Source organism: Giraffa tippelskirchi, chromosome 1 (assembly GCF_054371585.1).
Source record: "Giraffa tippelskirchi isolate mGirTip1 chromosome 1, T2T-mGirTip1v1.2.pri, whole genome shotgun sequence".
NCBI lineage: Eukaryota > Metazoa > Chordata > Mammalia > Artiodactyla > Giraffidae > Giraffa > Giraffa tippelskirchi.
Window position 1 is genome coordinate 202,002,241 of NC_137275.1, and position 26,058 is coordinate 202,028,298.

Genomic DNA, 26,058 nt, shown 5'->3' on the forward strand with positions numbered 1-26,058 from the left:
CATCAGGGTCTTCTCCAATGAGTCAGCTCTTTGCATCAGGTGGCCAAAGTATTGGAGTTTCAGCTTCAAAATCAGTCCTTCCAATGAACACCCAGGACTGATTTCCTTTAGGATGGACTGGTTGGATCTCCTTGCAGTCCAAGGGACTCTCAAGAGTCTTCTCCAACACCACAGCTCAAAAGCATTAATCCTTTGGCGCTTGGCTTTCTTTATAGTCCAATTCTCACATCCATACATGACTACTGGAAAAACCATGGCCTTGACTAGACAGACCTTTGTTGACAAAGTAATGTCTCTGTTTTTTAATATGCTGTCTAGGTTGGTCATAACTTTCCTTCCAAGGAGTAAGTGTCTTTTAATTTCATGGCTGCAGTCACCATCTGCAGTGATTTTGGAGTCCAGAAAAATAAAGTTAGCCACTGTTTCCACTGTTTCTCCATCTATTTGCCCTGAAGTGATGGGACCAGATGCCATGATCTTAGTTTTCTGAATGTTGAGCTTTAAGCCAACTTTTTCACTCTCCTCTTTCACTTTTATCAAGAGGCTCTTTAGTTCTTCATCACTTTCTGCAATCAGGGTGGTGTCATCTGCATATCTGAGGTTATTGTTATTTCTCTGGGCAATCTTGATTCCAGCTTGTGCTTCACCCAGCCCAGCATTTCTCATGATGTACTCTACATATAAGTTAAATAAGCAGGGTGACAATATACAGCCTTGATGGACTCCTTTTCCTATTTGGAACCAGTCTGTTGTTCCATATCCAGTTCTAACTACTGCTTCCTGACCTGCATACAGGTTTCTCAGGAAGCAGGTCAGGTGGTCTGGTATTCCCATCTCTTTCAGAATTTTCCATAGTTTATTGTGATCCACACAGTCAAAGGCTTTGGCATAGTCAATAAAGCAGAAATAGATGTTTTTCTGGAACTCTCTTGCTTTTTCAATGATCCAGCTAATGTTGGCAATTTGATCTCTGGTTCCTCTGCCTTTCCTAAATCCAGCTTGGACATCTGGAAGTTTACAGTTCAGGTATTGCTGAAGCCTGGCTTGGAGAATTTTGAGCATTACTTTACTAGCATGTGAGATGAGTGCAATTGTGTGGTAGTTTGAGCATTCTTTGGCATTGCCTTTCTTATAGATGGGAATGAAAACTGACCTTTTCCACTGCTGAGTTTTCCAAATTTGCTGACATATTGAGTGCAGCACTTTCACAGAATCATCTTTGAGGATTTGAAATAGCTCAACTGGAATTCCATCACCTCCACTAGCTTTGTTTGTAGTGATGCTTCCTAAGGCCCACTTGACTTCACACTCCAGGATGTCGGCTCTAGGTGAGTGATCACATCATTGTGATTTTCTGGGTTGTGAAGATCTTTTTTGTATAGTTCTTCTGTGTATTCTTGCCACCTCTTCTTAATATCTTCTGCTTCTGTTAGGTCCGTACCATTTCTGTCCTTTATTGAGCCCATCTTTGCATGAAAAGTTCCCTTGGTATCTCTAATTTTCTTGAAGAGATCTCTAGTCTTTCCCATTCTGTTTTTTTCCTGTATTTCTTTGCATTGATCACCGAGGAAGGCTTTCTTATCGCTCCTTGCTATTCTTTGGAACTCTGCATTCAGATGGGTAGATCTTACCTTTTCTCCTTTGCCTTTCACTTCCTCTTCTTTTCTCAGCTATTTGTAAGGCCTCCTCAGATAACCATTTTGCTTTTAGCATTTCTTTTTCTTGGGATGGTCTTGATCACTGGTTCCTGTACAATGTCATGAACCTCTGTCCTTAGTTCTTCAGGCACTCTGTTTATCAAATCTAATCCCTTGAATCTATTTTTCACTTCCACTGTATAATCATAAGGGATTTGATTTAGGTCATACCTGAATGGTCCAGTGGTTTCCCCAACTTTCTTCAATTTAAGTCTGAATTTGGCAATAAGGAGTTCAGAATCTGAGCCCCAGTCAGCTCCTGGTCTTGTTTTTGCTGACTGTGTAGAGCTTCTCCATCTTTGGCTGCAAAGAATATAATCAATCTGATTTCAGTGTTGACCATCTGGTGATGTCCATGTGTAGAGTCTTCTCTTGTGTTGTTGGAAGAGGGTGTTTGCTATGACCAGTGCGTTCTCTTGGCAAAACTCTGTGAGCCTTTGCCCTACTTCATTCTGTATTCCAAGGTCAAATTTGCCTGTTACTCTAGGTATTTCTTGACTTCCTACTTTTGCATTCCAGTCCCCTATAATGAAAAGGACATCTTTTTTGGGTGTTACTTCTAAAAGGTCTTGTAGGTCTTCATAGAACCGTTCAGCTTCAGCTTCTTCAGCATTACTGGTCGGGGCATAGACTTGGATTACCGTGGTATTGAATGGTTTGCCTTTGAAATGAACAGAGATCATTCTGTCATTTTTGAGATTGCATCCAAGTACTGCATTTCAGACTCTTTTGTTGACTATGATGGCTACTCCATTTCTTCTAAGGCATTCCTCCCCACAGTAGTAGATATAATGGTCATCTGAGTTAAATGTCAAGTGGTTTCCTTCACTTGACATAATATTCTCAAAATTGTCTATGGTGTACATATTTTGGTAGATGGCTGCTTTTTATTGCTGAGTAGCGTCCCATTGTGTGACTATTTCATTTGATTTATCCATTTGCCTGTTGATGGACACTTGAGAAGATTGCGTCTTTTCACGTTGATGAATATTTTCATTTCTGTTAGATAAATTTCCAGAGGTCAAAGTGCTGACTTATCAGATACATATGTGCTGAGCTTTGTAAGAAATACCAGACCTTTTCCTAAGGTAGTTGTACCACTTTGTACTCCCACCAGCAGGTAGGAGAATTCTGGTTGCTGCAGTGTTTGCCAGCATTTGATCTGGTTGGTCTTTTTTTTTTTTAATTAGTTTATTTATCTTTTTTTTAACTTTACAGTATCGTATTTGTTTTGCCATACATTGACATAAATCCACCATGTTTTCCCCTTCCAGAACCCCCCTCCCATCTCCCTCCCCATCCCATCCCTCCAGGTCATCCCGGTGCACCAGCCCTGAGCACCCTGTATCATGCATCGAACCTGGACTGGCGATTCATTTCACATATGATAATTTACATGCTTCAGTGCCATTCTCCCATATCCTCCCACCCTCGCCCTCTCCCATAGAGTCCATAATACTGTTCTATTTATCTGTGTCTCTTTTGATGTCTCGCATACAGAGTTATCTTTACCAATTAACTAAATACCATATATATGTGTTAGTATACTGTATTGGTGTTTTTCTTTCTGGCTTACTTCACTCTGTATAATAGGCTCCAGTTTCATCCACCTCATTAGAACTGATTCAAATGTATTCTTTTTAGTGGCTGAGTAATATTCCATTGTGTATATGTACCACAGCTTCCTTTCTATAATAAATTGAGCCATCTTTATGTGTATGTAGTGGTTCCAGTGATCTTTATGTCATTCTGACTTCTTGGAAAAGTTATTTATTAGTCATTTTAAATTTTCAAACAAGTACATATAAAACAATGACGTTTCCTCTGAATATCATTTTGGCTACATCTTTTCCCCCTCCAGGTATGTAAGCTTTTGTTTTTTGTTGCCTTCTGATTTTTGTTGTATTATTATCAGTGAATTTGTGATGTATTTTACAATTGGCAATTGGTGAAGATTTTCTTTGCAGTTAACTGTTGTTCTTTAGTCACTAAGTTGTGTCTGACTCTTGTGATCCCATGAACTGTAGCCTGCCAGGCTCCTCGGTCCATAGGATTCTCCAGGCAAGCATACTGGAGTGGGTTGCCATTTCCTTCTCCAAGGTATGGCAAGATTGTCCTCAAAAGTAATAAAGAATTTCATAGTCCCACTGGCAAAGCATAAGCTCTTATTTTCTTATTTCCTCATGTTTCCCAGCACATGGTATTATCAGAACTCAAAACTGTGCCAATGTCTTGGGTTTCAATGGTTATTTATAGTAGTTTTACATTATATTTCACCAGTAAATAGTGAAGTTGAACATATTTGTATTGGTTTAATAACCATTGGATTGCCAATTTAAATACAGTCTATTCTCCTTATTTATGAATTCAATACTTGCAAATTTTCTTACTCAGTAAAATTTCTTCGTAACCCCTAAATTAATCGTCAGGATGTTTTCATGGTCACTCATGGATATGTACAGAGCAGTGAAAAATTTGAGTTGCCCAATGCATGCATTCCCAGCTGAGATCTGCCATCTTGTTTCAGCTGTCCTACTGTGCACACACACCCTTTTTTGAGTCTGTTTACATTTTGTGCTTTTTATTGGTGATTTTGCTGTTTCGAGTGGCCCCAACACAGCATGAAGTGCTTTCTTGTGTTCCTAAGCACCAGAAGGCTGTGATGTGCCTTATGGAGGAAATACGATAGATAAACTTCATTTAGGCATGAGTTACAGTGCTGTTGGCTGAGAGCTCATTATTAATGAATCATTAACCACATTAAATAAGATGTCTTTAAACAGAAACACGCATAAAACAAGGTTATGTATTGATTGGTTGATGAAAATGTTATGATCACAGACTTGTGGAAAACTATCTCTGTATTTGCCTTAGGGACAATGGCTCAGTATTTACTAGTTCAGTGTTTGTGGTGACTATAGAAAATAACCATCACAGATAACCAGAATCAACTGTATTTTGTCCATTTTCATTGGGATATTTGTGTTTCCTTATTACTTTGTAAGAGTTTAAAGTTATAATTTTTACATAGTTCCTACTTCATCTAGAATTGATTTTTATGCTGGTATAAGCCAGGGTTCTACCATAATGTTTTCCTGTCTCAATGATCTACTGCCTTGGCACCATATAATGAATAGCCCCATCTAATCATGAAATTTAATATCACATCTGTCATCTGTGAAATTTCTGTATGTGTAGATCTGCTTCTAGATTCTGTTCTAGTAGCTTTGTGCCTGGAATAAATACCACAATATTCTAATATTGTATCTTTATTCCATATGTAGAGAAATATTCTCACTTATTGCTATAGATTAAATTGTGCTCCCCTCCACCAAATTCAGATATTGAAGCCTTAACCCCTCTTCATGTGACAGTATTGGAGATAGTATCTTAAAGGATGTTATTAAGGTTAAATGAGGTCATAAGGGTGAGGCTCTGACCTAATAGGGCTTGTGTCCTTATAGGAAGAGGAAGAAACATTAGAAATCTCTGTCTCTTTTCTGTGCTATGTGGGGATACAGCGAGAAGGTAGCTGTCTGAAAGCTGGGAACTAAGTAGGGTGACACTTTGATATTGAACTTCTCAGTCTCTAGAACTGTGAGAAATCAGTGTGTATTGTTTAAGCGTCCCAGTCTGTGCTATTTTATTATGGCAGCCTGAGCTGGCTAATCTAGCTACCTCGGCTCAGCTGGTAAAGAATCCATCTGCAATGTTGGAGACCTGGGTTCGATCCCTGGGTTGGGAAGATTCCCTTGGAGAAGGGAATGGCTACCCACTCCAGTATTCTGGCCTGGAGAATTCCATGGACATGTGACATGGGGTCGCAAAGAATCAGACACAACCGAGTGACTTTCACTATTACTACACCAATTTTTCTAAACTTTCTTGACTGGTAACTTTTATTCTTCCATCTGAATTTTATCAGTTTGTATTTTTATCAGAATTGCTTGGTGGTTTGATTTTGGCAGTTACTTTTTCAGATACAGAGGTGATTGTGTAGTTTTCTGCTTTCAACGTATTAATATGTTGTATAACAGAGTTCCTATTATTGAGTAACTACAGTTCTAGAGTGAAATCCATTTGGTCAGAATGAGATATTCTTTTAACATGCTGCTGAGTTGATCTGCTCTCTTTGTGTTGGCAGATGACCCTCTATTTGGATACTTCATGGTCGAAGGCAGTTGCCTTTATGTGGCCACTATTCTTTTCTTCCCATTGACTGTGATTGTGTTTAACCTCCTTTATAATATCTCTTCATCTTAACCTGAACAAAGACAAAAAAGAGGGAACATCAGTAGGCTTAAAACAGAATTATCCATAAGTTCTCCGTTTTTGTCTCTGGAATATCTGTAGCTTTTCTGATGCTGTGACTGTTCTCTTGGGCCCTTACCTGAGAAAATGCACAGCAGTTAGAGCTCTTTTGCTGTTGGTCCGCTGGCATATCCTGTACCTGCAAATGGAGAGCTGAGAGCTGGCATATCCTGTAGCCTGCAAATGGCTAGCTGAATAATCAGATAGCCCTGGTTGATCCCTGTGTACAGCATGTCAGCGTTGTGACACGCTGGTTCTGAACCGTGAACAAGGATGATCCCCTCTGGGCTCATCACTCTCTTCCCAGGGCCGCTGAACTCACACATCCACACACACGGATGCCAGCAGTTGACTGGACATCAGTCTGTGTGTGTTGAAGGAGGTGAGGGGTGAGGTGGAAATCCTCAGAGGTTAAGGGATTTATTACCATCAAAACATTGTTTTGCTTCCATCCATTTGAAGGGAAGGTGAGGCGGGTGTGTATATGGAGAACAAAGGCTTTAAGAACAGGCTATTTCTCCACAGATGTAGGTTCAAAAACCTGGTGATTATAGCTTACTCAGGTAGCAGTTTGGGTAATGCGAGGGGATTAATGTGAGGCTACGTGTCTCACATTTCATGTATGGGTTTCAGTTCTCTCTGCTCTTTTAAAAAGCGCTTTATTTTCATGATGATAGACACATACATGCAGTGGTGGGGTAGCCTAGTGATACTGAAGTCAGGTGGTGGGGTAGCAGGGCAGTGGTCTGGGGGGTGCTCCCTGAAGCCTGAGCTTCGGGGCTTTCATGTTTCCTGTGTAGGTTGTCCTGGGCCACCCTGATGATGGCCCACAAGTAGGTGCATGCATAAAGTGCTTCACTAAACATCTGCTTAAAGGAAAGTGCGTTGTTTTTTTGAACAATTAAAAGTTATGTTAATTACTGGCCGCTGGGAAATCATTCTCCCTGAGGCCATGTACTGAGCACTTATTACTTCATAACCTGCAGATAATTCCAAGGCTTCAGCCATTCTCCACTCATATGCTCATGACCCTGGCATCTCCATTTCCAAATCTGACTTATCTCTTTATCTCAGGCCCCCCAGTTTGGCCCCATCATGGGCATCTCCAGGGGGATGATTCACAGGCACCTCACAATTTGCTTGTCTAAACAGAACTCAGCCATTTTGTACCTCAGAGTCCTTCCATTGCTATTTTGGGGAAGTTGTCATAAGCCTAGTTCAAACTTCATCCTAATTACAGGAAAATAGCACTATTAAAAAAAATAACAACAACAACCCTGAAACTGCCAACTGACTAGCCCGTAATTAAAAAAAACCCTGAAACTGCCAAACTGACTAGCCAGTAATTTAAAAATGACTTCAGGAGAAACCAAACTGCCTTACTAACAAGTTGATAAAAGTAAACTAACTCAGACAAAAGGCTAACGTTTAGCATTTGATGTTAAATTCATTAAACCACCAACTAATCAAATTGAAGGCTTCCCTGGTGGCTCAGATGGTAAAGAATTTGCCTGCAATGCAGGAGGTCTGGGTTCGATCCCTGGGTCAAGATCCCCTGAAGAAGGTAATGGCTACCCACTCCAGTATTCTTGCCTAGAGAATTCTATGGACAGAGGAGCCTGGCTGACTATAGTCCATGAGTCGGACACGACTGAAGTGACTTAGCATGCAATCAAATTGAGTTGGAAGAAGGAGAGAAATCAACCTAATTGTTTTCTCTGTGACTTCTTGTGATAGGTTCTTTTTTTCTGGAAAATATAACTCCCCTTAAATCCCATAGTGAAGAACTTAAATAAAAGTTAGAAACTTAATTCATTTTAAGATTAGTGGTAAGTGGCTAAACCCAATCACAGGTAAAGTAATCAGAGAATACACACACACACTCCTTAATTCAGATCTCATAATGACACAAATGAAAGTGTTTGTGCTTTAGCAATAATGATAATATTAGCAGTTGATGGTAGCAGCACATTGAATGTTCCCAGTAACTCGGTTGTCATTTGAACCCATGTATGGGCTTCCCTGGTAGCTCAGCTGGTAAAGAATCTGCCTGCAGTGCAGAAGACCCTGGTTCAATTTCTGGGTTGGGAAGATCCCCTGGAGAAAGGATAGGCTACTCATTCCAGTATTCTTGGGCTTTCCTGGTGGCTCAGATGGTAAAGAATCTGCCTGTAATGTGGGAGACCTGGTTTGATCCTGGGGTTAGGAAGATCCCCTGGAGGAGGACACAGCAACCCACTCCAGTATTCCTGATAGGAGCCTGGTGCGCTACAGTTCATGGGGTCACAAAGAATCGGACACAACTGAGCAACTAAGCACATAAGCTAATATGCCCTGTTATGCATGGATGAGAACTTTTTACAGACTAACCTCCAGGTGCACCCGAAAGTCACCAATCTTCCAAGGTTGATGTGAGAGGGACCAGCCCCCTGAATGTGGTAGGAGAGAATAATGTTTACTTGCCAGTGAACTATTAGTGTTGGAGCCACTGTGTCCCTGCCTCCTGTGATCCCAGCGTTAAGGATAGACATTGCAAAATCCAGTGTTTCTGAAAGGTTCTGCTGACTTTGATTTAATGACATGAATGTTGGTGTTGATTTTATGAATGAATCTGCTCAGTTCACATTTTTGCCACAACAAATATGATATCAGTATAATTGGATGCTGTAAGTGTTTCGTCTCAGAAGTAGAGAGGAATAAGGTATGATGCCTAATTTTCAAGGAAATCATTAATTCATTTATTCGTTTTTTAAACAATCTTATATTGAGGATCAGCTATGTGCCAGGCCGTTTAAATTATTGGTGGCCCACCAATGAATGAAAAAAAACAGACGAAATCTAAAATATCCTGCCTTCTGCTGCTTACATTTTCCTGGGAGACTGGCTTTTTTCACAAAATATAGCATCTGAAAGATACTTTCTGTGGTTTATTCTTTTTATTCATAAGTATTCTGTTGTATGAAGATATTACAATGTGTTTATTACTTGTTGATGGACATTTGGGCCTCCAGTTTGGAGCAATTATATAAATAAACTGCTATGGATGTTTAATTTTAGGGAACATGTTTTCATTTTTCTAGGATAAATCCAAGGTATGAGATTGCTCAGTCAGATGGTATGTGTATATACAAACCGTATAAGAAATAACCAAACTCTTCCCCAAAGTGATCTTTCTATTTTACACTGCCATCAGCAGTATATGAGAGTTCCAGTTGCTCTACATCCTTACCAACGTTTGATATTATCATTTAATTGTAGCCATTCTAGTACCTTTTGTTGTGATGATTCATCATGGTTCAGTTACATTTCCTCAATCACTGAAAATGGGACCATCTTCTAAGGACACGCTTTTGTGGAGTATCTGTTAGTTCTTTTGCCCAATTTTCACTGTGTTGTATGTCTGCCTATTGAGTTATGGGAGTTCTTTTGTCAGATATATACAGTGTTTTCTCCCAGCTTGTGGTTTATCTTTTTCATTTTCTTAATGCTGTCTTTTGATGAGCAGGAAATTTTAATTTTGGTAAGTCTAATTTATCATTTTTTTCATTTAAGCATCATGTCTAAGAAATCTTTGCTTTTGCCTATCTAAATACTATAAAGATACTTTCCTGTGTATCCTTCTACTAGCTTTTAATTTCAGCTTTTATGTTTAAGTCTGTGATCCATCTCCAAAGCAATTTTTGTGTATGGTGTGAGTTAATGGGTTTCAGTTTGTTTTTTTCTATACAAAAATCCAGTTGTTCTGACATCATTTTTGAAAAGACTGTCCTGTCTTCTTTGAATACCTTAGTATATTTATTGAAAATCACTTGACTACATATGAAGATACATTTGGAATTCTGTTATGTTCTATTGATCTATCCTTATATTCCAATACTATATTGTCTTGATAAATATAAGTCTTAAAATTAAGGTGTGAAATCTTCCATCATTCTTACTCTCTTTCATGATTGTTTTGGCTGCTCTAGTACCTTCACATTTCCATTTAAATTCTAGATTTAGTTTGTCAATTTCTACCAAAGTGCCTCCTAGGATGTTTTTAACTTTTGATTTTGAAATAACTTCAGACTTACAAAAACATTACAAGAATAGTAATAAGTAATCCCATATGTCTTTACCCAGGTTGACCAATTTTTGTCACTTTGCCATAGACTTATCATTCCCTCTATAGCAGTTTGCCACTATCATTTTTTGAAACATCTGAGAGTAGGTTGCATTCATTATATCACTTTTCCCTTTAACAATTCAGTGTACATTCCCTAAGACCAACAGTGTTTCCTTACAGAACAACAGCTTCATCTTAAGGGTGTCTGAATTGCCATTCATACTCCAATATCTTTTATTGTCCCAGTAATCCTCTTTAGATCCCCTACTCCTGGATACAGGCTCCTCATCATGTTACCTTAGTCCTCTTTACTCTGAAACAGCTCCTAGACCTTTCATGACACTAAGATTTTTGATAAGTGAAGAGCTGTTATTGTGTAGAATGTCTCTAAATTTCAGTTTGACTGATGTTTATTCACAATTACATTCTGTTTATACATTTTTTACGGAAATAACATAAGTGATGTTTCCTTCTCAGGGTATCGTATATAAAAGTATATTATATCAGTTTGCCCCTTATTGGTGATGTTAATTTTTCTCACTTGGTTAAGATACATTTTCTCATTATGTAGTTATTTTTTATTTTGTATGTAGTAAAAGGAAGTTTGTGAGGAAATCCTGCTAGCATTTTCATGGGGTGATATTGCACTTTGCGAGACTTGATTTCTTTAAACTACTGAGTGTTCCAATCTATGAACATGGTATGTATTTCTATTTATTTAGATTTTCTTTCCTTTCTCTCTGCAATGTTTTGAAGTTTTATGTGTGGAAGTTTTGTACATATTTTGTTAGGTTTATTTCTAAGTACTTTAAACATTTTAAGAGCGTAATTCAAAGGCATTAAGCACATATGCATTGTTATGCAACCATCATCACATCCCTCTTAAACATTTTCATCTTTCCAAATTAAAACTCTGTATCCATTAAACAATAACCACCCCCATTTCCACCCTCCCAGCTCTTGACAATCACCATTCTGTTTTCTTTCTATAATTTGACTATTCCTCCATATATTTTTAATGTTATTGTAAATGATATTTTTAAAAAATTTCATTTGCTAATTGTTGCTCAAATGTAAAAATATAATTGATTATATTGACCTTATCATGTGACTTTATGAAATCCATATTAATTTTTATAGTTTTTAAATATATTCATTAGAATTTTCTATGTAAGTTGTTGTGTCATCTATGACTGAAGACAGCTTTATTTCTTTGTTTCTAATCTGATAGATAGTAAGATATTTAATATTAAGCTATTCTAATAGATAGTAAGCTATTTATCTATCTATCTACCATCTCTCTTCTATCTATCTCCTTTTCGTAATGATTAGGACTTTCATGGTGATATTGGGTAGAAAATGTAAGAGCAGATATCTTTGTCTTATATCTATGGAGAAAATATTCCTTATTTCACCATTAAGTAAGAAATTCATTGTGGGTTTCTCATAGATGCCTTTTTATTAGAATGACAAAGTTATTTTCTTTGTTGAAAGTTTTGAAAATGAATGAGCATTGGTTTTGTTAACTGCCTTTTTTATGTTAGGGCTTCCCTGGTGGCTCAGATGGTAAAGAGTCTGCCTGCATTGTGGGAGACCGGGGTTTGATCCCTGAGTTCGATCCCTGTGTTGGGAAGATCCCCTGGAGAAGGAAACGGCAACCCACTCCAGTATTCTTGCCTGGAAAATCCCATGGATGGAGGAGCCTGGCAGGCTACAGTCCATGGGGTCACAAAGAGTCAGACCGGACTGAGCAACTAACACTTTTTTATATTAACTGAAATTATTACATGGTTTCTCTCTTTGACTCTATGTTTCCAGTAATTGTTTTTTAAATGAAGTAACTTTGTGCTCCTGGGTTAACCCATTTTGGCCCATTACCCATTTCTATATTGTCTTTTTATTTTGCTCAGTCTAGTTTGCTAGTGTTCAGTGGATCCTGTTGCTCTTTTGATCAGGAGGCCTACTGGCCTATAATGTCCTTGGAACATACTTGTCAGCTGTTTGTATCTAGGTATGTTTGCCTTGTGAGATGAACTAGAAAGTACATCTTACTCTTTATCTTTTGAAAGAGTTTATTTAAAATTGCTGAAGTTTCTTCTTTAAGTACTAGATAGAATTCACCAGTTTCTTTTATTTTGGACTGGAGTTTTAATCATGGGAAGGTTTCTGATTACAACTCCAAGTTCTCTAAGAGATTTGGGGCTAATCTGAGTTTTTATTCCTATTTGTACTTATTTTGGTATATTGTCATTTATCATTTTTTTCTAAGTTGTTGGGTATGTTCATTTATTTGTTCATAAATTTCTTATTATCATGAACATCTTCAAAGTCTTTGGTGAGTCCCCTTGTGCATTCCTGGTGTTGGTATTGTGTGCTTTCTTTTAATGAGTTTTTTCTCTGTGTTAGCAATTTCGTTAATTTTTGAAGAATTAACTTTTGGCTTTATTGATTTTTTTATTGTTTGTTTTCTATTTTATTGTTTTCCTCTCTCACCATTAGTATTTTCTTCTAATTACTTCAGGTTCAACTTGACATTCTTTTTCCAACTTCTTAAGGTGTAAAATCTTATCTAATTTAAGCATTTAAGGCTATGAAGTTCTGTCTTAATTACTCTTTTAGCTACATTCCACAATTTGGGGTATCCTGTTTTCATTTCTCATATTTTATGTTTTCTCATTCCATTTAAAATACTATTTAATTTTTCTTACATTTTCTTTTTTGAGCACAAAGGTTATTTAGAAGTGTGCTACTTAATTTCCAAATAGTTGGAGAATTTTTAAATGTATTTTTGTTATTGGTTTTTAACTTAATTCTGTGTAATCAGAAACTAATGGTTTCACTTTTTAAAATGTATTGTGAGTTATTTTATGAAAAGCACATGGCCTGTCTGGGTGAACTGCCATGTACACTGACACATGTATGCTGTCTTACTGGGTACATTGTTCTACAGATATCCGAGGGTAAAGGGGGTGGTTAGTGTTTCTGTAGTTTCTTCACTAAATTTTGTCTAGTTCAGTTAATTGCTGAGAGACAGGTATTAAAATTTCCAACTATGATTATGGATTTTTCTGTTTTGTCCTCTAGTTCTGTTAATTCTTGTTCATATATTCTGAAACTCTGATAATTAGGTTCATTCATGTTATGTCTTTTGGTTAATAGGCCCTTTTATTTGAAAGGTATTTTTGCTGAGTACAGAATTTCAGATTCACATTTCATTTTTCTCTGCTAGTGCACTGAAGCTGTCATTCTCCCATCTTCAGTTTTGCATTGTTTCTGATGCACAATCAGCCATTATTTTTTATTTCCTCCCTTTTCTGTTTATCCTAAGTTTTTAGCAAGTTGACTGTGATATCAGCAGGCATGGTTTCCTTTGTATTTATTCTGCTCACTTTTCACTTACCTTCTTTAATGGGTGTAACTGTATTTTAATCAAATTCGGGGAAATTTTGGCTATCATTTCTTCAAACCTTTCCTCCCAGCTCTGTGTATCTCCCTTTTCCCCCTGGAATTTGATTGTATACGTTAGATCTCCTGTACTTTCCTATAACTTACTAAAGCTCTATTTAATTTTTTGTAGATCTTTATGTCTCCCTTTGTTTCAGTTTGGAAATTTTCCATTGACCTGTCTAGTTGACCAATTTTTTTCTAATTTTATCCAATCTGTTGTTAGTATCATATCATAAATGTTTTATTGGAGATTATATGTTTTAGTTCTTCTAGTTGATTCTTTTACAGTTTCCATCTCTCCTGAGATTACCCATATATTCATTATACTTTCTTCTGTACATTGTTTACCATACTTAATGATTCCTTAAAGTCCTGGTCTTCTAAGTCTAACATCTGGGTCTGTTTCTCTTGACCATAGGTTATATTTTCTTGTCTCTTCACATGCGTTCACAGGTGATTTTTTATTGTATACCAGACATTGTGGTTTATACTCTAGATTTTGTCATCTCCTTCTGAAAAGTGTTTTGTTACATCAGCTTACTAGGTTACTAGCAGGTCACTTGAAGCTTATGGAGTTTAGGATCCATTTTTGTTAAAGATGTTGCTTCCTCTGCTTTCCTCAAGCAGGAAGCCTATTTATCACAGACAAACAGACCTTCTCATGATAACAGTAACAATTATGAAATTATTTAACCAGTTTCAACAAAATTGAAAACCAGTTTCAATTTTCAATTGGGGGGGAAAGTAACCTTCCTACACAATTTATAACTACCTTTGAGTTTTGGTAATGATTACTTTTCGACCTCAAAGGAGCCTACTTTCCTTTAAAGATTATTCATTGTTTAGAACAAGGAATTTTTCTAAGCTTTTCTTCAAACCAGTTTTTGTTTCTAGCAGGCACCATTACAGGGAAGGTGCTGACGTGGCCCACCATCTCCTAACCCCTTTGTGAAGAAGCCTTTTCTATCACAGTATACTGATTCCTTTTTCTTTTTCTTCCCAATCTCCAACTCCCTTCCTGTAGCTTTTTTTTTTTTTAACCTAAGATTGTAGTTATTTCTATCTCTCTCCTCCTTTACTGTGAACTTGTTGCTATAAAGATTTCCTCTTCATCTGTGCTATTAGTGCCTGGTGGCATCAGGAATGAAGGAGATTTCCAAAACTGAGTTTCTATCACATTGGTGTTCTGAGATTTGGTGAGCATGCTTGTTTCACTGGTGTGGTTTAAGGGATTTTATAGAAGACAGCTTCTGTGTCAGCACTTTTCTTTGGTCTCTGAATGACCGGTTTTACAGACTTTCTGCAGCTCTGTTCCTCTTCAGAGGACCCAAACAATGCCAGATGGAGATAAGACATCACTGTTTGAGACTGACAAGTAATTCTCACTTGTTCTCTCAAAATTCAGAAGCCTGGAGGATGTCATTGTCCAAACGTTTCTGTTTGTGTTTCTGGACATTCTCTAAAATTCAGATTAGAAGCCTGTGGAAATGAGTGGGCTGTGGACGTGGTGTGATGCCCATGAGCCCCTTCTCAGTGTGTCTTGCCTGTACCCTTGTTGCTTCCCCAATCCTGTGGAAGCGTGACCAGTGGCCAAAGAGAAGCCCACAGTGATAGACCAGGCTTTCTAGTCCCTGACGCTTGAGGCAGAGAAAGGAAATGACTCGCTCTTGTGGGGTCACCCAAGGGACCAACTGAATCAAATCTCATATTCTCTGTAGAGCTGACGTTAATAAGAAAAGGCACATCTTAATGCTTTTCCTGGCATAACAGGCAAGCGCCCTAAACCCAGTCTGCAAATGGTGATACGGAACTCAAACACCAGGGCAAAGTTGACTTGTACTTGTGTTTCTGTATTTGGCAAGTGTAGGCATTAGTTTTAGTTTAATCAGCAGTTAATGCCGGCTCACAAAGAGAGAGAGAGAGAGAGGTGGGTTGGGTGTGTATTGTTAGCACATGTGCTTGCCTATTTAAACGATGTTTAAGCAGTTCTTGACCCAAAGAAATAATGGCCCGTGAGCTTGAGAGAAAGGGCACCCGGCTCTCGCTGACACCAGAATCGCCTGTTTTAGATTATTTATGGCTCCAAGTTCTTTTCTTTGAAAAAGAGATTTTCTTCAGGGGCCAGGAGAGAGCCAGAGGCGGCTGAAGAGACCGTGTCCTGCCAGACCCATTGTCTCCACTGTCATAAGCGTCCCGACTTTCGTTTGTGAGAAAGCTAAAGTAGGGATTCTTAAGTCCATTTGGTTAATTTGGACACAACCCAGATTTCAGTGGGGGATGGTTTAAATCAATGTAGGGTGGATGACAGGTGTTAGGCTTATGGCAGGTTGCAGATTTGCTGGAAAACAAGCAGATTACAGGCCTGAGGCACTCGTTGAAGCTTGTTGTGGGAGCACAACACCCCATTTGCTCTACAGTGGACGGCAGTCCTGATATATGTGCTTTAGCCCACTTTTACTGTCCTACTGGAGCATCCTCAGGGCCACTTTAAAAAGCATCTATCTGCTTAGAATGATCTCATCGGCTGAAGGCAGGACTAACAGGTTTTACTGAAAATAATTTAGCACAGACTCCAAAGGGACATGTGCAGGCTGTTCCCTCCAGGCTGGGAAGGTTGGACTGGGGAGCAAGAGAGAGGGCTGTGCTTGTGAGAGTCTCCCTCTCTGTCCCCCATATTTGTACACATGGTCTGTGCTGTGGAGCAATGACAAGGTCACTCCTCTGTCGTGTAATGAGCACTTCTGACTGTACAAACTCTTTGAGGTCCTTGACTCTTTGGCATCCTCTCCATTGCCTTTCTCTGTTTGACAGAATTCTCTCCTACAGCTTAATGGTAGAACACAGTTTCCAAATGATCATCATCTTCACAGAAGCCTTGCTTGTAAACAATGGAAGTTAATAGAGGTGTAATGTTTCCAGTGTAGTTTAAGACCAAGATGGAACACATCGACTGTTAATATTCTGTGTGTATTTGAACATAGGCATGAACATGTACACACCCATGTGTATACTTCACGTTTTTCAAGCCATCTTTCATATTCAACTAGTCCTTCGTACTCAAATAGTTCCATTCCCACCCCACCCCACCCTGCCTTTGAGATGCTGGATATTTTTTAATTAGTAGGCTGTATAGTTTAGGTCAATTTTAAGTTTACAGAAAAATTGAACAGAAAGTGTAGAGAAAGCTCAGGTGCTCGATCCGGCCATCTCCACATACAATTTCTGCTATCAGTAACGTCTTGTGTTTGTATGGTGCATTTGTTACAGTTTGTAAGCCAGTTCAGTTCAGTTCAGTTCAGTCACTCAGTCTATGTCCGGCTCTTTGCAACTCCATGGACCGCAGCACACCAGGCCTCCCTGTCCATCACCAACTCCTGGAGTTTACTCAAACTCATGTCCATTAAGTCAGTGATGCCATCCAACCATCTCATCCTCTGTCGTTCCCTTCTCCTCCCACCTTCAATCTTTCCCTGCATCAGAGTCTTTTCAAATGAGTCAGTTCTTCGCATCAGGTGGCCAAAGTATTGGAGTTTCAGCTTCAACATCAGTCCTTCCAATGAATATTTAGGACTGGTTTCCTTTAGGATGGACTGGTTGGATCTCCATGCAGTCCAAGGGACTCTCAAGAGTCTTCTCCAACACCACAGCTATAAGCCAGTCAGTACTGATACATTATTATTAGCTGAAGTCAGGAGGATCCTCTGGAGGAGGGCATGGCAACCTACTCCAGTATTCTTGCCTGGAGAATCCCATGGACAGAGGAGCCTGGCCAGGCTATAGTCCATGGGGTCACAAAGAGTCGGACATGACTGAAGTGGCTGAGCAGTAGCAGCATTATTTACGATAAGGTTCGTTCACTCTTGGTGTTGCATATTCTCTGGTTTGCACGAATGTATAATGGCATGTATCCACCATTAAAGTATCTTACAGAGTAGCTCCACTGCCCTAAAAATCTCCTGTTTTCCTATTCACCAACCCCACCACCAACCCTTTGGCATTCATCTATGTTCTTACTGCTCCATAATTTTGCTTCTTCTAGAATGTCATAGAATTGGGATCATACAGTATGCATGCAGTCATTTAAGATTGACTTCATTCACTTAGTAACATGCATTTAAGTTGCCTCCATGTTTTTTTTTTTTTCCATGTCCTTTCTTGATCGCTCTTCTCTTTTCAGTGCTGAGTAATATTCTATTGTGTGGATGTGCCACAGTTTATTCATCACTATGGACATTTTGGTTGCTTCCAAGTTTTGGCAATTATAGATTAAGCTGCTATAAATGTCTGTGTGTGTGTTTTTGTGGGCTTCCCAGATGGTGCAGTGGTAAAAAATCCACCTGCCAATGCCGGAGACAAAAGAGATATGAGTTCAATCCTTGGGTTGGGAAGATCCCCTGGAGCAGGAAATGGCAACCCACTCCAATAGTCTTGCCTGGGAAATCCCATGGACAGAGGAGCCTGGCGGGCTACAGTCCATGGAGTCGCAAAAAGTCAGACATGACTGAGCACGCACACACAGGTTTTTGTGTGGACAGAAGTTTTCAATTTATTCAGGTAGATGCCAAGGGACAAGACGGCTAGCTCACCAGATGCTGGATTTAAAAAGAGAAAAGAATCATTGGGGATAATTTCAGTGTGCTCACAGATCGTGTGTTCTTCCCAGAGACGACTACCATGAGGATGGATTCTGCCAGCCTTACCGAGGAATTGCCTGTGCACGTTTCATTGGGAACCGGACCATTTATGTGGACTCTCTCCAGATGCAGGGGGAGATTGAAAACCGAATCACAGGTAGGAGTGCAGACCTTTGTTCTGAGACACTGGGCATGCATGCAGCTGCCTGTCGCCCTGCTGGTGTGTTTTCAATCCCATTTGTGTATTTTGTCCCTTACAACCATGGCCAGTGAATCCTTGTGCCATGTCTCCTGCAAGAGAAAATCAGAAGCCTTTATCAGAAGTGGTTGCAGTTTATCCTAAAATATTCCTATTAGTATATGCAAATTAGCAAGCGCAGTCTGCTTATTGTGTACCACCACACTGACTTCAGTCAGTTGAGCGGGTCCCAGGCCCTGCCTTGTCTTGTTTCCCTCCACTACCCACATGGCCAGGCCAGCGCATGTGATTTTCAACCTTGGTTCTGCCTTTCCTAGCTCTTGTGCCTTCTCAGAGTTACAAGGAACCTGGCTTGGGTACAAAGTACCCGGCTCGGATTTTAGCTACTGGGGACAGAGGTTCCAGGCCATCAGCTGTACCCTAGGGACATTGCACTGAACTCAGACCCCCATCAGCCCTTGGTTTCTGAGCACAGTCAGGTCTTCGGTTACCTGCTCCACCGTATGAGAAGTGGTTCAGATCCTTTAGGAGTAAAGGTGCTCGTTTTCTGTCATTTTAGAAGTTGATGTTAAGAATTTCCTGGGGGAAACTCCTTGAGAAGTGAGAAAATGAATTAAACCAAGGCCCTGAAAACCCCTCCCCCTCCTGTCTCTACTCTCCTCGCAAACCCCCATGTTTTCTCCTTAGACTCTTTAAGGAACAAGGTGTGAAGATGGCAGGTGTCCCAGTTGAACTAGGTTTTCTGCACAGTGATTCTTGACCCAGGCTGATCCCTGATGTGAGCTCCCTGGAGGTTGTGGAGGGATTTGCAGAGGGGCTGGCAAAGCACTGCCCTGTGAAGGTACAAAGGAGGACCCCAGGTAGAAACTCACGCGGGTGTCACTGAATGTTCTTCTAAGTCCTGTTTGACCCTGGCTTTGTCTTTCACCCTCAGTCTGGAGGGTCTGAGGTCTAACCTGCCTGGCCCATGGCTACAGAGACCCCTGAGGACAGGGTCAGGTGTTCAGTGAGAAATGGAAGGGCAGTAATGGGACTCCGAGATCCTGGAAGGTGCTGTCTTGGTCCAGTGGGCACATGTTTTGAACTTGTTTGTATCTATCATTGGAAAAGCTCCCTATGCCATTTAAAGCATAACTTCTTGAACTTTCTGACCTCAACCCATAGTATAAAGTATACTTTACATCATGACTTAGTGTACATATATATCTGCTTCATAGAACTGAAAGGGGTTACAGGAAACAACATTCGCTTTAACAAAGGCAGTGCAAGCTAATTTTTCCCTTCAGTTTTATTTCATTAAAGGAAAAACTTGGTTCCAACCTTAATATAAACCATGCACTCTGACATCCTCTGTTCCATTCTAATATCTTTTAAAATACTAGCCACAGACTCCAGGATTAATTGTGTATCCCACTAATTGGCAAATACCGATTCAAGGCACAGGGTTGTCTCTGACTTGTTTCTTCAGGCAGTTTAAAGGATAACAGCTCAGATATCTAAGCAGAGTCATTTTATAGCATTTTTTTTAAAGATAAAAGTTTAGAATGAGGGTTCTCTAGATTTGTGTATTTTCCAAAATGTGAATGTGAAGTTGCTCTAGACTGACTGACTTATGGTTTAGAAACTGTGTTGTTTGTGGAGACAGTCTGTTTGAAGAGAATGATTGTCAGAACGAGTTCCAGGGACATTGGAAGCTTCCCGGGAATGAGCCCCAGAACCATCAAAGTGATGCGCTGGATGTAAATGAAAACAAGGACATGAGTTGTTGGATCTCTGTGGTGCCTAGAACCATCTTTCAGAAATAAGTCCTCACGTGATAGGTTCTGGGGTGGGGGAGAGGAGCAGTCCTGTAAGGGTCAGCCTTGACATCCCCTTAGTTGGTACCCCCAAAGCGGTGCCACGCCTGGCTTTCTTAGGCCTTTCGCTGCCTGGGGGTAGAGGCAAAAATTGGTGGCAGATCTTCTGGTAGTCAGTTGTCAGCTCACATGATGAGACTGAACTGGGTTCAAACCCAGTTCGCCGGCCAACGCTATGAGACCCTGCACCTTAACCTCTTACCTGTCTGTTCTGCAATTTGAATATTGGCCAGAAGGGACTGAAGGCTAAGGATGACATGACGAGCACACTACAGAGTTCCCAGCACCCAGTGCTGCGTGCAGTGCACGGAGACAGCCTCTTACCAGAGTCCCGTGGACCATTTACCTCCTGCGCTATTTTATAGGCTCCATGTGGGTTTCCATTTCCCAAAGTGTGGCCTCAACAAATCACTTGATAGATAGAGACCCAGGTACAGAAAGGTCTGAGTGACTGCCAGTCCTATGGTAAATGACAGGGCCGAGCCAGAACTGGGCTCCCATGCCAGCTCACCTAACCCATGGGTACCAGCCATGGGTGCCTTGCTGGGTCTTTGGAGGGAAATTGGTGCCAGCAGTGCCACCTGCTGGCCGCACTAGGCACGGCACTACAAGTGATGGGTGGAGCTGAAGTATCCCAAGGACTCAATTCCAACCTCTCTAGGTTCTCTCTCCCTCTCTCAGCAGGGAGTGTAGGCACAGGGACCTCTCTTTCTCTAGCTGGCCAGGATTAGATCCTTATAATCAGGTCCTCCACAGGTCAAAGTGGGGTGGCCTTTCCTTTGAGCGCTGACTGCCACAACCCGGAGGAGAGGGCCCTGGAGTGCACACTTTCCCTCCTGTCACTGGCAACTCTGCTCCCATCCACCTGCCCAGACTTGGTCTCTGCAGCCCCCACCCCTTTCCTTTATCCATGTCAGGTGTGAGTTCTTCCCATCAAGCCCCATCCTGTGATGTCTCACCCCTAAAAGCAAGCCAGCTGACCCGGGCTCCAGACACTCCTGAGATGGCTTGCTTCTTTGCTCTCCTTTATCAAAAAGCCCTGCCCCTCTCCCCACTTTGAACCTCCTCTGGTTGTTTCTTGGGTCTCCCCAGACTCCACCTGAAGGAATCCCCACCGTCCACTCCCATCGTCATGTACTCCTTCTTGGGCTGCAGGTCACAGGGCTGATCATTCATCTTTCTGGCTCACCGTGTTCCTGCCCTGGGTCGTCCGCTCCCTGGTGAGGCCTCCCCTCTGCACACAGGCTCCAGGATGTCAGGAAGACCAAAGCTCCATCCTTGTGTCTCTTCTCCAACCTCTCCTTCCAGAAGCCACTCAGCCCGTGGCTTCACCTACCACCAAGTGTTGGCAGAGCCAGTTCACAACAGGACCTTAGGAAGTGGTTTGGGGTCTGGTACCAGAATCTTTCTGCCTTGGAAGTAGTATCTAGGTGGATGAGATCTGGGGCCTGGTTTTCCTCCTTTCTTGTTGCCTTTTTGATGTTCTAAGGGAAGCCCTAGGACCAGAACCTTTCTGTGTCGGGTGCAAATCTGGGTGGCCCATGTGCTCCCTGGGGTGCTGCTCTCCTGAGAGCCACGCTGGGCCAGCAGAAGGCAAGCGGGATCGCTGGGGCACGCTAACTCTGGCCTCGCCTCCTCCACAGCCGCCTTCACCATGATCGGCACCTCCACGCACCTGTCGGACCAGTGCTCCCAGTTCGCCATCCCGTCCTTCTGCCACTTCGTGTTCCCGCTGTGCGACTCGCGCTCCCGGGCGCCCAAGCCGCGCGAACTGTGTCGGGACGAGTGTGAGGTGCTGGAGAGCGACCTGTGCCGCCAGGAGTACACGATCGCGCGCTCCAACCCGCTCATCCTCATGCGGCTGCAGCTGCCCAAGTGCGAGGCGCTGCCCATGCCCGAGAGCCCTGATGCCGCCAACTGCATGCGCATCGGCATCCCAGCCGAGAGGCTGGGCCGCTGTGAGTCCCCACGCGTCCTCCCCCAGGACCTGGGTCCTGCCTCTTAGAACCTGGGAACCCCATTCCAGGCGTCCAGGAAAGGTCTCACAGACCCACCCCATTCTGGTAGGGCAGCCCCGGGGTGCGGACTCCCTGTCATCTAGTACCGGACGCACAGCCCTCCTGACCCTGCCTGTTTGTGGGTCCCCAGTAAGTCAGTCTACCCCAGTGAGCCGCACACTTGGCTTCTCCAAGATGGGAGGACTCTGGGCCTACCGCCAAGGCTGAAAGGAGCTTAGGGGAAGACAGAGCCCCCTTCCAAGCCTTCCCTGTAGTGCATAAGCATCTCTCAGAAGCTGACTGAGGATGGTGGTGCTCCTTGAGGGCAGCCGACCCAGAAAAGAGGTCGACTTCCTCCCAGGCTTGGGAAATATTCGCTTCCTTAGTGAGGCCAGGGTTTCCTAGAGCAGCAGGGCTCCTCACCAGGGTGGCCAGAGCCTGGTCTCCGACCCACTGCACCATCCAAAGCCTGGCAGCTCAGCTGACGTCATGAACCTCCTGGCAAGTTGCTTAAATGTCAGTTTCCTCATTACACCACAATAATAAGTACTAACCTCAGGAGCTGGAATGACGATTAAATGAGTTAGTATTTAGAAAGTTCTTAACACAGTGCCTGCACACAACAAGCACAGTGTAACTGGTATTCAACAAACACACACCCCAGGTGTGGCCCAAAGAGGCCCTGGGTCTCCGCTGGGAGTGGAGTGAGCCTGGGGCTCTGCTCACAGCAGGCTGAGCACCGTCCTCACTGAGGTTGAGGGGCAGGTCTGGAAGTTTCTCATCCCTCTTGTGTAGTTTGGTTTTGTTCCTAATGCAAGTGAACATGAGGTTAGGGTTGACATCGTCATTGTAGAGTGGGGGTGCCTGCTATTTCAGGGTCAGAAACTTCTGACCAGGTTCTTCCCCACATGTGTCCCTGGTGCATCCATCCATTTAATTTGTGGGCTTGGGGACTTCTTTTCTTGGAATTTACCTCCAATTCCTTGGTGTTTTGGAAATTCCGGCTTGGCGAGGTGGTTTTGTTATTCCTTTTTGGAATAGTTGAAGATGGGTGCTCCCTGGACCCACAGAGGAGGGCTGCTTCCTCTTAATTTTCGGGCCTCCTGACAAACCTTCTCTCTCAGACCATCAGTGCTACAATGGCTCAGGCACGGATTACAGAGGGACGGCGAGCACCACCAAGTCAGGGCACCAGTGCCAGCCGTGGGCCCTGCAGCACCCCCACAGCCACCACCTGACAAGCACTGACTTCCCGGAGCTCGGAGGGGGGCATGCCTACTGCCGGAACCCTGGAGGGCAGATGGAAGGCCCCTGGTGCTTCACGCAGAATAAAAACGTACGCATGGAACTGTGTGACGTACCCTCTTGTAGTATGTATTCTCTCTTTTTTTTAAAATGTTGACTGGGGGGTGTACTTTGTGATGACATGGTACCAGGAGGCTGGTAGCTCTGGGATCCCCCACCCACCGTGTTTCACCACCATGATTATTTGTTTTATGTAAAGTCGTGGCTGGTTATAAAAGTAATACCTGGTCATTACAGGACTTTTTAAATTATAGAAGGGAAAAAAAACTAAAGAATGTGTAAATCACCTCTAATTTCACCACTCAGCAGAGACTACTGTTTACATTTGCAGGCCCTTCTGTCAGCCCTCTTTCCATGTGTGGTCCTGGGATAGTCAATTTGGCATCTTGTTTGTCAATGAACATCGGCAAGCATTTCCCACTATTAGTGAAAATGCTTCCCATTACAATTACAACCAGCTTCTCAGACCAGCATCTGTGGTTGGGGCACAGGCCTCCTGTTCCTCCTCCCTCACCTCCCACTCTGCTCAACTGTTACACGTAGACTTAGCAGAGTGAGGAGAAAATAGAACTAAAATCTCTTAATTGTTTTCCCTTAAGTTTCTCTTTTAAGTTATGACTAGAAGAAAAGTGTGTAGTTCATGGTTGCAAATTTTACAGATATCGTTATCTCTGGGCTTTCCAGATGGTTCAGTGGTTAAGAATCCGCCTGCCAACTCAGGAGCCACAGGGGATGTGGGTTCAATTCCTGGGTTGGGAAGATCCTCTGGAGAAGGAAATGGCGACCCACTCCAGTATTCTTGCCTGGAGAATCCCATGGACAGAGGAGCCTGGCAGGCCACAGTCTCAAAGAGTTGGACACGACTGAAGTGACTTAGCACACTTGCAAGATGTTTTTACAATGGGCAGTTATTATTTTTGTAATTAAAACTTAATCAAGAGATAAAGAAATATGTATGTTCTTTCCTCTGGCAATGCCACAGGAATTTTACTTTGCAGAAATATTTGCACTTAAAAGGACAGAAATGCGAGGATATTTGTTGCAGAATCACTTCTGACAGCTAAATAAACAGGCAGTTGTTTACTAACAAGGGATTAGACAGAAGTTCATCTGTGCAGTGGGACAGTGTGCAGTTCTTGGTGAATGGCTGGCACTGTGCATTCTTCAAGAAACATAGTCTGGTATATTGTGTTGTTGTTTAGTTGCTAATTTGTGTTCGACTCTTTTGTGACCCCAGTACTGTAGCCTGCCAGGTTCCTCTGTCCGTGGTATTTCCCAGGCAAGAATACTGGAATGGGCTGCCATTTCCTCCTCCAGGGGATCTTCCCAAACCAGGGAACGAACTTGTATCTCCTGCATTGGCAGGCAGATTCTTTACCACTGAGCCACCAGGGAAGCCCTTATAGTCTAGTGTATAATTCTGCCACAAAACCAGGATCAGGAAAATATAGATGATATGATTCTATTTTAAATGAGTTCTATTTAACTTCTGTTCTTAAAAAATTGTATGAGCTGCTTCTTCTATGTCAAATTAGTTGAATATTGGTTATTTCATGTTCAACTTAAATATACACATCAAAAAACAAGTGAATACCAACCTGTTAACAATAGTATAAAGCGAAAAGTGTGCATGCTAAGTTGTATCTGACTCTTTGTGACCCAGTGGACTGTAGCCTGCCAGGCTCCTCTGCCCATGGAATTTTCCAGTGAAGAATATTAGAGTGGATTGCCATTTCCAAATTACCTATTAAGAATATTCAATTTTTTCTAATACTATAATTATTGATAAGCATGTATTCTGTTAGTGAATTTTAAAAGATAATGATAAAATAAATGGGTATACAAAACTATGGATAGTGCTCACATCTCATCTTGGCTTGAGGATCATGAAATTTCCCTCCTAGCCCTTAATCAGGAAAAATGACCCAGAGTCTCCACTGCCCCTGAGGCTTTGAGAACATCTGCCTCCAGAGTGGGACCAGGGGGGTTTTGTGTGTGGTTGTATTTGATTTTTATCTTCTTTTAGAGACTAGGGAACAAGACTGGGTTTGGGACAATGCTGGTGATGGTGGTGATTTTTAGAACTGAATTAGCTCTTTAAGGGACCACGTGGACCAGAAATCACTTGTTTGCTTTCTGGTGGAAAGCTCATTACCACTGCTTATAGGGAAGCCCAAGTTCCTGTGTAATTATTCACAAGGTTAAAACGAAAACTGCTGGGGGCAGTCGAGGGCGGGGCTTTGGAAAACTTGCTTTCCACATCACAGAGAAGAAGCCTTAACTCTCCCTCAGAGGGCAGCACTGAGGTGCTTGAACCTTGTGGCCCAATGCCCTCTGTGCTTTCCTGTAAATCCTGTAGGGGTAGACAGTGAGTTGCTCTTCACCATGGGGGAAAAAAAAAAGAGAAAAAAAAAAAAAAAGAAAGAAAAACATCCTGAAGCCTCAGTGTTTGTACATCTTAACCATTGTTTTTCAAGAATTTGTGTGCCCCTGCTGCATCTTGTTGG

At 41.9% G+C, this 26,058-nt stretch overlaps 1 protein-coding gene across 6 annotated transcripts in view; it reads left to right on the forward strand.

Moving 5' to 3' along the window:
* Positions 1-26,058, forward strand: part of ROR2 (receptor tyrosine kinase like orphan receptor 2) — a 275,853-nt gene that overhangs the window by 245,185 nt on the left and 4,610 nt on the right. For all 6 annotated transcript variants that reach the window (XM_081523855.1, XM_081523881.1, XM_081523871.1 and 3 more), the window contains 3 exons: positions 18,224-18,351; positions 21,893-22,207; positions 23,371-23,616. In XM_081523855.1, the coding sequence (XP_081379981.1) occupies positions 18,224-18,351; positions 21,893-22,207; positions 23,371-23,616 (689 nt within the window). The remainder of the gene's footprint in view (positions 1-18,223; positions 18,352-21,892; positions 22,208-23,370; positions 23,617-26,058) is intronic.